This window comes from Lotus japonicus, chromosome 1 (genome assembly GCF_012489685.1).
Source record: "Lotus japonicus ecotype B-129 chromosome 1, LjGifu_v1.2".
NCBI lineage: Eukaryota > Viridiplantae > Streptophyta > Magnoliopsida > Fabales > Fabaceae > Lotus > Lotus japonicus.
In genome coordinates, this window is record NC_080041.1 from 65,683,489 (window position 1) to 65,695,355 (window position 11,867).

At 37.3% G+C, this 11,867-nt stretch overlaps 1 protein-coding gene across 1 annotated transcript; it reads right to left on the bottom strand.

Annotated features, from left to right (window-relative positions):
• Positions 1 to 842: 842 nt before the first annotated feature.
• On the bottom strand, positions 843 to 10,533 carry LOC130742989 (uncharacterized). The gene is made up of 8 exons (XM_057595100.1): positions 10,327 to 10,533; positions 9,437 to 9,536; positions 8,845 to 9,156; positions 8,041 to 8,102; positions 7,803 to 7,872; positions 2,684 to 3,541; positions 1,949 to 2,018; positions 843 to 1,096 (listed from the first exon to the last, which is right to left on the bottom strand). Exons 1-7 carry the CDS (start codon positions 10,531 to 10,533, stop codon positions 1,951 to 1,953), a joined length of 1,677 nt encoding a protein of 558 aa, XP_057451083.1. The 3' UTR covers positions 843 to 1,096; positions 1,949 to 1,950.
• Between the last annotated feature and the right edge of the window lie 1,334 nt (positions 10,534 to 11,867).

The window sequence follows — 11,867 nt, forward strand, 5'->3', positions numbered from 1 at the left end:
CCCATTTTTGTGATAACAATTTTGTTGGACTGAAGCACAATTTTTAGTCCTGCTCTATTAAGTAAAGCCCCGGAAACCAAATTTCTACACATGGATGGCACATAGAGCACATTAGTTAAAGCTAAAGTTTTTCCAAATGTTAATTTGAGTAGAATTTTTTCTTTACCGCACACTCCAGCAGTTGCAGAGTTGCCCATGTAAACTGTGCCACCATCAGTTGCTTCTTCAAATTCGTGGAACAACTCTTTGGTTGCACAAATGTGTCTAGTTGCTTCTATGTCTAGGACCCACTCAGTTATGTTGTTCACCAAATTGGCTTCTACCACTATTGCAATAATGACTTCTTCATCTTCAGCTAGGTTTGCTTGTGGTTTTGAAGATTGACCATCATATTTTTCCTTGGCATCTTTGCAAGCAGTGCATTGATAAGCTTTATGTCCATTCTTACCACAAATATAGCAAATCAAAGTTTTTTTTTCTTCATTTTAGCATGTTGCATGCTACCATGCTTCTTATCTTGCTACTTATTTTGCATGGGATTTTTTCCTTGGCTAAACCTGTTTCTAGCAGAATCAACAGCAGATTCAACTATGTTAGCATTAGGAAAAATTTGAGGTTCATAAAGATACTTATCCTTAAGACGATTTGCCTCTTCGGTTCTTGTCACGACCCACAATTCTAAGCCGTGACCGGCGCACAGACTGACACTCTAGTCTGGCAAGCCTGTTTCTCACAAAAATCATTTTCCAAACTATTCTCTAAAGTTACATATGTTTCTCTATATTTTATAAAAATAAATATACAAGATCTCATCTGTAACACCAATATCTAAATGACAAAACTTGTCAAATAATGATCTCCATTTTCATACTTTCTTTAAAAGGAAATTTTCAATTTTTGCACTCAAGTGCAACTTTTACAATAAAACAATAAATAACAATCTTAAATCCAAATCCTTCTAAGACTCCCTATAGCTGCAGATAACTAGAATCAAATGAAAGACACGAATCGAGCCACCAACCAAAGGAGGCCTACCAATAAGATAAATTGTACGATCTGAATCTGATACCGGCTTACTACTTAGTTGCCTGTGAATCTGTGGAGGGAAAATAATGAATGGGGTAAGTCACAAAGACTTAGTGAGGATGTAACAACCACCATGAACAGGAAAGGGGAAACATATGAAGCACGAGTTTTTCACTATCAGTTCAGAGTGTATAATATCTATAATATTAATAAAATTAATAAGAACCATTTCAAATAAGAGATGATCAAACTGCCAAGTTTATAAATATTCATTTCAATGAAACTGAATAAAAATCATGTCAATCATATGAAAGCATCTCAAAATCAGAAATATAATTTAATAGGGTCACACATGTAGAACCGTGAGGCGGCTCCATCTCGTTGATAGCCCTCTCCTCCTAATGGATGGCCTATCCGATAGGGGCGGCTCCATCTAACGGATAGCCCTTTCCTCTCTCGTATCACATGTCACATCGTATCATATCATCGGGGGAAGCTACATCTCGTTGATAGCCCTCTCCGTGCACTGGCGGCTCCATCTAACGGATAGCCCTCTCCTCCCGGAATCAATCTAGCTAGGTGCACCTAGGCCGTTACCTCCGTTAACGGCTACGGGGTTCTATCAAGGATCCCCAAAACCGTTTTCTCAAACCAGTTCAAGTCTCATCAATGTCTCAAAATCAACTTTCCAAGTTCATAATCTCAGTTTCACATAATTTCCAAAGTCAAAGTAATATAAATTGTTTTCTCATGTCAGTTCAGAATCAGACTCAGATCATTTTCATAAAACCAGCTTTCAGATAATTCACGAATTGTAAAGCATGTTTCCCCAATTTAAATAAATATGCAATATGCTAAAATAATCAAATCATCAGTTGTATAATTATTAAAAGTAAGTCACAGTGATTGGAAAATCACTCACAGCTATAACGAGCCAACTGGACCGTCCTCAGAAATTTCGCGACAACCCAACGAACCTTCACCCGTCGAATCTGAATCACCAAAATTAAATTTCAACCTTCAGCAACTATAATCTTATGTCGTACTACCCGTAAGCAACTACGAAAACCTCAATTTTGTACCCAAAGCCCTACATAATTTTACCTTCATCTAACCTACAATACAATGCTAATCTCCAAATTTGTGGGTTGAGAATATACCTTAATAATATTGGGAGAACAACTCTGACAGATGGAACACTCCTCTCCTCCTTCCCGGGAACCTCAACCCCCAAATTTCCAAATTAATGCCACGAACCCTCCATTGGATGAATAACCCTTTTCTCCACTAACACCTATTACAAGTGGGTGCTGTATGGTTTTTATAGGAAGGGGAAACAGAACTTGAGGAAAGGAGAGCATCGAAGAGGAGGTGCAGGCAAAGAAAACGACGACGGCAGTGAATAAAGAATTTGGGTTTGTGAATTGTGTGCTGGGTTGCAACGTGGCCCTTTCTTTTTAATTAAACAAATTTTTTTTTTTTTATTCTCTTAAAGGGGTCCAAGAGGTGGGTTACGTGAACCCCTCACCACGTCCCTGTTTCCTTTTTTTTTTTTCCTAATCTTCTTTTAAAAACAATCCTAATTTATATTAAACGGTGCGTTTCAATCTTCCCTCCTTATAGAAAATTCGTCCTCGAATTTTAAAGTCATACTAACCTTGAGATTCGAACAAGTGGGGATACTTTTCACGCATGATATCCTCGGACTCCCACGTCGCCTCTTCACCCGATGGTCCTCTCCAAAGAACTTTTACTGAACCAACATCTTTAGAACGTAGACACTTCACTTGTCTATCGACTATAGCTACCGGATGCTCTGTGTAGGATAAGTGATCATCTAGCTGTACATCCTCATGACGGATAACGTGAGAAGGATCATATAAGTATTTCCGCAGCATAGAAACATGAAACACCGGATGAACTGCAGAAAGATCTGGCGGAAGTGCCAAACGATAAGATACAGAGCCAACCCTCTCTAACACCTCAAACGGTCCAATGGACCTTGGACTCAGTTTTCCCTTTTTACCAAACCGTAGAACTCCTTTCATTGGAGAAACACGTAAAAAGACATGGTCAGCAACTGCAAACTCCAAAGGGCGTCGCCTTCTATCAACGTAAGACTTCTGCCTACTTTGAGCTGTAACCGAGCAGTCTCGAACCAACTTAATCTTCTCTATTGCGTCTTGAATAAGTTCTGGGCCTACAAGTTTAGCTTCTCCGACCTCGAACCAACCTATAGGTGACCTGCATCTCCTACCATACAAGGCTTCAAATGGTGCCATCTGAATGCTAGACCGATAGCTATTATTATATGCGAATTCCATCAAAGACAAATACTGATCCCAGCTCCCTCTCAGGTCTAACACACAAGCACGAAGCATATCCTCTAAGATCTGAATAGTCCTCTCGGACTGACCATCAGTTTGAGGATGAAAAGCGGTACTCATTTTTAATCGAGTTCCCAAAGCAGTTTGAAAAGACCTCCAAAAATGTGATGTGAATTGAGCTCCTCGATCTGAAATTATAGACACAGGTACACCATGCAAGGAAACAATCTCATCCAAGTAAATCTTAGCATATTGAGACGCAGTATAAATACTCTTCATAGGCAAGAAATGTTCATACTCAGTCAATTGTTCCATAATCGCCGATATAAAATCATAACGCATTAAATTTCTAAGCAAATCTCTAACCAAGTTCCTAACAATACTTTCACACTTCCTCAATGGTATTTTAATATGTTGAACCAAAATTTCTGGCTTTTGTGCTCAGCCTTCCTAAACATTCAGAAACAAATTTGCTATGTCTTTATGTATCATTCCCCACTAATAAAATTTCTTCCCATCTTAATACCTTTTATTAGAACCTGAACGTATGGTTTAAAAATAACGATAAGCATCCTCTAATATTTTCCTCCTCAAAATACATGTTTTAGGCTCACACAACCAACATCAAAGTCATAAAATATCATCATAGTCTACTTTTAAACGTGGAACCCTTTCACCTTAGAAATCCTCTAACACCCACAAATCTTGACCTTGATCATATTCAACATTATCAACTGAAGTAGAATGAATTTCCACGTGAACCAACAATGAGTTGGATCAAGAAACCCAAACCAACTCTATTATCAGCAACTTCTAGTGTTATTCCTTATCCTTAGGAATATACAAGAATAACCCATAAGCACATCCACTAAATAATCCAATAATGATTTAAAGATGCGGCTCATTAAATCCATAACGACAAAAGTGGCATCACTAAGTCCAAAAGCATGACTAATATCTCGTTATGGTCACAACATATTCTGGAAGTTGTCCCATAAATTCTATCCTTCTTAATATTCCTTTGATGGTACCTAGATCACAAGTCCTATTTTCTCCCTTTTTTTTTTAACTATTGCTCATGCAACCAATCAACAACTCATCTATACAAGGAACTAATTTTTTTTTTTTTTTGCCACATTCTCCAACCGCCTGTAGTCAACATATAACTACACAGTTTCACTTTTCTTCTCCACAAACATGATTGGTACTAGGAACCAATTTTATGGAAAACTCTATTCGCCTATTGTCTATTGATTAGTACATCAAGAAATTCATCACAAAGTCGCACACTACAAGAATTTCTTCTAATTTTTTTTTCAGCTGCTTGAGTATCCTTTTACCCAAAGTCATGTATCCATGACAACCTTTCCTTAATAACCTTCTAACTTTGCCGCTGAAATTAGATTGCATTGTTCCTAACTTCACTCTCTCTAAATGAGAAAGATGACTCTCTAGGTAATTCAAACTTCACTACTTTGTCATTGCCTGAACCACCAAATACTTTATTGCTCTTCTAAGACACTTCATGACCTTCTCATCATATTTCCTTCAAAGCAGCTAAAGGGTATAATAACAAGATTAATAATAAGTATTAAGTAATATTGAAAATTTAAAACAATAATACCAATATGTCTTTTTTGTGTATATTAAACAGCACATGTCTTTCTCCATATTCCCCAAAGCAACGCGATAGAAATATTAAGCCAAGAGTCAATTACACTAACATGCTGAAACTAATCCAACGTAATTAAGTTTTCTATAAGAGACATGGCAACTTTATGCCAACTGATCCAACAAAATTGTAACCGTGATCTTACACCACACATCCAAACTCCCATTTTAATAAACTCACCATCTTCCTTCAATTGAAGTTTCAAAGCCAATTCAAATTAGACTAACCTGGTTACAAAACTTCTCATGATTCTATTCCCGAAGATTATGAAAGCCCAAAGCATCATTCACGTCACAACCAATTCCTAAGGCCAACTGCCACCAAGTGTTGTAAGGGTCAGAGAAAATGCTAAAGTCGCTCCTACTAACGCTTATCCACAACTAGAGGAAGTTGCACCACAATCACAAGACAATCCTCCATAATATTACTTGTCTGACTGCACTAATATCACACCCTACTCTCTCCAAAGAAAGCTACATGATGATCTTTTGACAAGCAAAACAAGGTGTAGATCTTATGCAAAAATGAGTTTGAGGAAAAATGGATCGTAAGGGTCCTTTAAATCTAGTCTATGACTCTACATAAAGCTTTAAGATTATCTACTATAATCAATTTTCTCCAGCAGTTCAAACTTATAAGCCAAGTCACATCTAACAGTTTAGAAGGAAAAGATTTATGAGTTTTTAGGAAAATTCGTTCACGTTATCAGAGGCGATCCAATCGCTCACGTACCACAAAGTCATTAGATCATTCATGTGCTACAATCCTCCAAATGGATGGCGTTAACTTTACAGCCCTTAAGTGTGAGCATCTTAATGCTCTCTATAGCTTCTCCAGAGCATTAATAAACCTTTGTGGATTCTGCCTTGCACTAGTACTAGAAAGTTTGGAGATTTAAGCTGTATGTGACCAGTTAATATGACCTCAATCTGTCTAGTGGCCTTTACTTGTTGTTACTTTCTTCTATCTAACCTCTAGCTGACGCTCATAAATTTTCTTATGTGGGTTCCCTTGTTGCTGCCCAACAACCACTCCAACACGTTATTTCAAATCATGTTAAAATTCCTTCGTACCCAATGTAAGCTCTGACATCCTTGTATTTCATTACCTCAATATAAGCACGTTTGTATTGGCTACAACAACTACCAACCAGCGCCTACCGGCAATGGTCCTTGGCCTAAACCACAATGCCAACCACGACCTCCTGAAAGTGGGTCCTAATAAATTAACTCATCTTATGATAAAAATCCTAATTTAGGTGGCATCCTCACTGAACAAAGAATATTCATGGGATATATGACATGATTCGGAATACAGTGAATGAGGAACGAACTCAAATCACACTTGGAAACAACTTTAGGACTCGCATGAGGCGTTAATAACATCTTTTAAGTAAATTGCGCCGCGGTTCACAATTTACTAGAAAGATTCTATCTCTACCTCATGTCTGCAGCTAATAGGACCTACAGCCAAAGCTCTGATACCAACTTTGTCACGACCCACAATTCTAAGCCGTGACCGGCGCACAGACTGACACTCTAGTCTGGCAAGCCTGTTTCTCACAAAAATCATTTTCCAAACTATTCTCTAAAGTTACATATGTTTCTCTATATTTTATAAAAATAAATATACAAGATCTCATCTGTAACACCAATATCTAAATGACAAAACTTGTCAAATAATGATCTCCATTTTCATACTTTCTTTAAAAGGAAATTTTCAATTTTTGCACTCAAGTGCAACTTTTACAATAAAACAATAAATAACAATCTTAAATCCAAATCCTTCTAAGACTCCCTATAGCTGCAGATAACTAGAATCAAATGAAAGACACGAATCGAGCCACCAACCAAAGGAGGCCTACCAATAAGATAAATTGTACGATCTGAATCTGATACCGGCTTACTACTTAGTTGCCTGTGAATCTGTGGAGGGAAAATAATGAATGGGGTAAGTCACAAAGACTTAGTGAGGATGTAACAACCACCATGAACAGGAAAGGGGAAACATATGAAGCACGAGTTTTTCACTATCAGTTCAGTGTGTATAATATCTATAATATTAATAAAATTAATAAGAACCATTTCAAATAAGAGATGATCAAACTGCCAAGTTTATAAATATTCATTTCAATGAAACTGAATAAAAATCATGTCAATCATATGAAAGCATCTCAAAATCAGAAATATAATTTAATAGGGTCACACATGTAGAACCGTGAGGCGGCTCCATCTCGTTGATAGCCCTCTCCTCCTAATGGATGACCTATCCGATAGGGGCGGCTCCATCTAACGGATAGCCCTTTCCTCTCTCGTATCACATGTCACATCGTATCATATCATCGGGGGAAGCTACATCTCGTTGATAGCCCTCTCCGTGCACTGGCGGCTCCATCTAACGGATAGCCCTCTCCTCCCGGAATCAATCTAGCTAGGTGCACCTAGGCCGTTACCTCCGTTAACGGCTACGGGGTTCTATCAAGGATCCCCAAAACCGTTTTCTCAAACCAGTTCAAGTCTCATCAATGTCTCAAAATCAACTTTCCAAGTTCATAATCTCAGTTTCACATAATTTCCAAAGTCAAAGTAATATAAATTGTTTTCTCATGTCAGTTCAGAATCAGACTCAGATCATTTTCATAAAACCAGCTTTCAGATAATTCACGAATTGTAAAGCATGTTTACCCAATTTAAATAAATATGCAATATGCTAAAATAATCAAATCATCAGTTGTATAATTATTAAAAGTAAGTCACAGTGATTGGAAAATCACTCACAGCTATAACGAGCCAACTGGACCGTCCTCAGAAATTTCGCGACAACCCAACGAACCTTCACCCGTCGAATCTGAATCACCAAAATTAAATTTCAACCTTCAGCAACTATAATCTTATGTCGTACTACCCGTAAGCAACTACGAAAACCTCAATTTTGTACCCAAAGCCCTACATAATTTTACCTTCATCTAACCTACAATACAATGCTAATCTCCAAATTTGTGGGTTGAGAATATACCTTAATAATATTGGGAGAACAACTCTGACAGATGGAACACTCCTCTCCTCCTTCCCGGGAACCTCAACCCCCAAATTTCCAAATTAATGCCACGAACCCTCCATTGGATGAATAACCCTTTTCTCCACTAACACCTATTACAAGTGGGTGCTGTATGGTTTTTATAGGAAGGGGAAACAGAACTTGAGGAAAGGAGAGCATCGAAGAGGAGGTGCAGGCAAAGAAAACGACGACGGCAGTGAATAAAGAATTTGGGTTTGTGAATTGTGTGCTGGGTTGCAACGTGGCCCTTTCTTTTTAATTAAACAATTTTTTTTTTTATTCTCTTAAAAGGGTCCAAGAGGTGGGTTACGTGAACCCCTCACCACGTCCCTGTTTCCTTTTTTTTTCTCCTAATCTTCTTTTAAAAACAATCCTAATTTATATTAAACGGTGCGTTTCAGTTCTTATGTGACTAATAAGCTCTTGAAGGGTGAGGTCCTTCTTCTTGTGTTTAAGGTGATTTCGAAAATCACTCCATGTTGGAGGGAATTTTTCGATTAGAACATTGGCTTGAAGAATTTCGCACATCTCCATCCCTTCCTTTAGTACATCGGCGATCAAGTTTTCGTATTCGTGAACTTGTTCAGTGACTGGTTTGTCGTGCACCATTTGAAATTGTAGCCACTTACCAGTGACATACTTTTTGTTCCCAGCATCATCTGCTCCATATTTTTTTCTCCAATTCCTCCCATATTGCCTTGGCAGATTTGTCCAGGAAAAACAGATCGAATAAATTATTAGGCATATGAGCAAGAATATGACCACATACCAGTTTATTGTATTTTTCATAGAGCTCCAGCTTCTTGGTAGCATTAGTCACTGCTTCGGGATCGACATCATCACCAATAGGAACTTGTGGAGGATCTTCAAACAACACATAATCGATCTCAAGTTGTTCGAAGAAAATGAGCAGCTTCTGTGACCACCGTTTGAAATTAGTGCCATCAAAAGGTTCAAGACGAGAAAGATCAGGCAGCGCGTTCTTGTTGTTCAACAATGCCATTTGGAATTGGTGCAACTCTTGAATTAAAATTTTTGCTTTCAAATTGTTGGAACCTTTAAGACCATAAGAAACTGGTTTCAAATATAATAATAGTAATTTGAATATGTATAACCGAAAAGAAGATTCAAAGATAATTACTTGTGCCATTACTCTTTCACTTTTATCATAAATGCCAAATTTTCATTTGTCCAAAGCTTCTAGATGGACAACTAGAGTATCATAAATCTTAGCTTCCTAATTCAGAGAGTTGTTTGAAGATTCTGATTCTCTTAGGGTTTATGAGAGAAAAATGGGTGTTTACTTTCTCCATTCCAAAAACATTGATTTTGGATGTTCTTGAAGGTACCTCACCTTGTATAGATCTAGGAGAATTACTGTGGAAATGTGTGATAACCTTCGTAGCCTTAGCATCAAACTCAACAATGATGGACTTAGGAATCTTCTCTAAATCCTAAAAGGAAGGATTTTTCAAAACAAAGTCGTAGTTTTTAGTTTGAAATTTTTTTTCAACGGATGTATTTTGAAGGGGAATATCCCTTTGAGCTTCATCATCGGAAGCATCATCAAATGCTTTGATAAGTGTCAAATTAACCATATTTTCTATTTTTATCTTGGTACTTATCCTTGTGATTCATGAGAAATATATTGCAAACTTACCCTCTTTTGATTAAGAACTTGTAGGAGGTATAATGTGAAATTGAGTTATAATGTGTTTAAAGTTTGATTCCAATTTTGTTGTAGGAGGTAAATTTTCAAAGAGAAATGAACATTTGAGGAAATCTGGGTGCTAAGCATCAACCAATGGGGCTAAGCACCATTTAGACAGCGAAGAAAATAACAAATTTGTAGAAATGAGGCTAAAAACCATAGAATGAGTGTTGAGCACCTGAGGCGGTTAAAAGACAATAATAAATTGGCTTAATACATCAGAAGGCCCCTAAATTTGTAAAGGGAATCAGTTTCAGGGCCTGTAAAATTTTCGCATCAAATTGGGTCCCTAAGAATTTTTTTTTAATTCAATTAAGGACAAAGTGTGTCTGATGCTGAAGTGGCTTCAATTTTAGCCTACTCAGCTTTTCCACGTGGCATTTTAAATTTTTTTTAATTGAAAAAATTCCTAAAACTTAATTTTTTAAATCCAACTCATATATTAAAGCATAAATAAAAAATAAAAACTTAATAAAATCTCTAATGTAAATAAAAACCTAAATCTAAAAATAAAATAGAACGCTCCCTGCAACCTTCCTCATATCTTCCCTCTCCACCATTGAAAACCCATAACCACACCAAAAATCTAGAAACAAAACCTCAACACCTCCAAACCCACGCACCACCACCATCAACCCAAATTTCATCTTCTTGCAACCAGAAAAACCGAAACTCACCCCAGCCACCACACCCAACCCTTTCTTGCTGCCATTGTCAAACCCAAGCTCTCCTTGCTGCATCTTTTCTGTCTCCTTGCATCAATTTGTCCAGATATGCTTTGATCTGGGCGGATCTAGGTTGGTGAGGTTGAGTTCAAATTTGCATGTGGATTAGGGGCGGTGGGGTTCTGAGTGAGGTGGGGTTGGGGGCGGCGGGGTTGTGGGGCGGTGGGGTTCTGGTTGTCTGGGTTTGTTGGGTGGGGAAGAAGAAGAAGAATGGGGTTTTTTGGATAAACAGAAGAAGAAAAAGAATAGATGCAGAAGAGGAATGATTTAATTTGGGGGAAAATGAATTCTTCTTCTTCTTGATGGATACTGCCGCTGTAGTTCTACTTGTGATATGGTTTCTTCTCTCTCGTGATAGGTGCAGAAGAGGAATGATTTAATTTGATGTTTTTTGTTATTATTAAATTATTAGATTAGGTTATTCTTTAGGTAATTATTTAGTTAAGAGATTTTATTTAAATTAGGGATTTTTTAAGTTTTTTAATTTTTTTATACTTAAATAAATGAGTTGGAATTAAAAAATAAAGTTTTATAATTTTTTAATTAAAAAATAATTATAAAAGCCATGTGTAATTGATGACTAGGACAAAATTGAGGTCTATCAACATTTGACCTTAATTGAATTAAAAAAAATTTCTTAGGGACCCAATTTGATGCGAAAAATTTCTAGGCCCTGAATTTGATTCCCTTTACAATTATATAGGTCTTCTGATGTATTAAGCCTAACAAATTTGTTGAAATGGTGTTGAGCACCATAGAATGGGTGTTGAGCACCTGAGGCGGTTTGAATAACTTTTACTTGAAGGAAAGTGGGTGTTGAGCGCCCAAACCAAGGTGCTAAGCATCTAGTAAAGTGCTGAGCACCCAAGTTAAGGTGCAGAGCATCCGAATAAAGTGAGAAGCACCACCCAAGTTAAGGTGTTGAGCATCCGAATAAAGTGAGAAGCACCCAGAAAGTGGTGCTAAGAATCGTGCATTGGAATTCTCTATAAAAAGCCTTATCTTCTCGAGTTTTGGAGGAAGAAACCAGATCTAACACTTTAAGAAACAGAGGAACTTGTGGAAAGGGAGGAAGGAAAATAGATTAAGAGCCTCCACACCCTTTGTTGAGTTGGGAACATGTCGACGACGCCGCTGGTTATCTCCATCTTCTTTGTATCTCTTGTAAGCTTTAAAGCTTCCATGGATTTGGATAGCTAAACATCTTGTCCTGGGATTGGATGTTGTCTTTTATCTGAAATGTATGCATCTTGATTCTCATGTATAAATTCATGTTCTTATATGTTTTTTTCAATGATCTATCTAGTTCTTAATGCTTTTTTTAGAGTGAGCAACTAAAAATTGTTTTT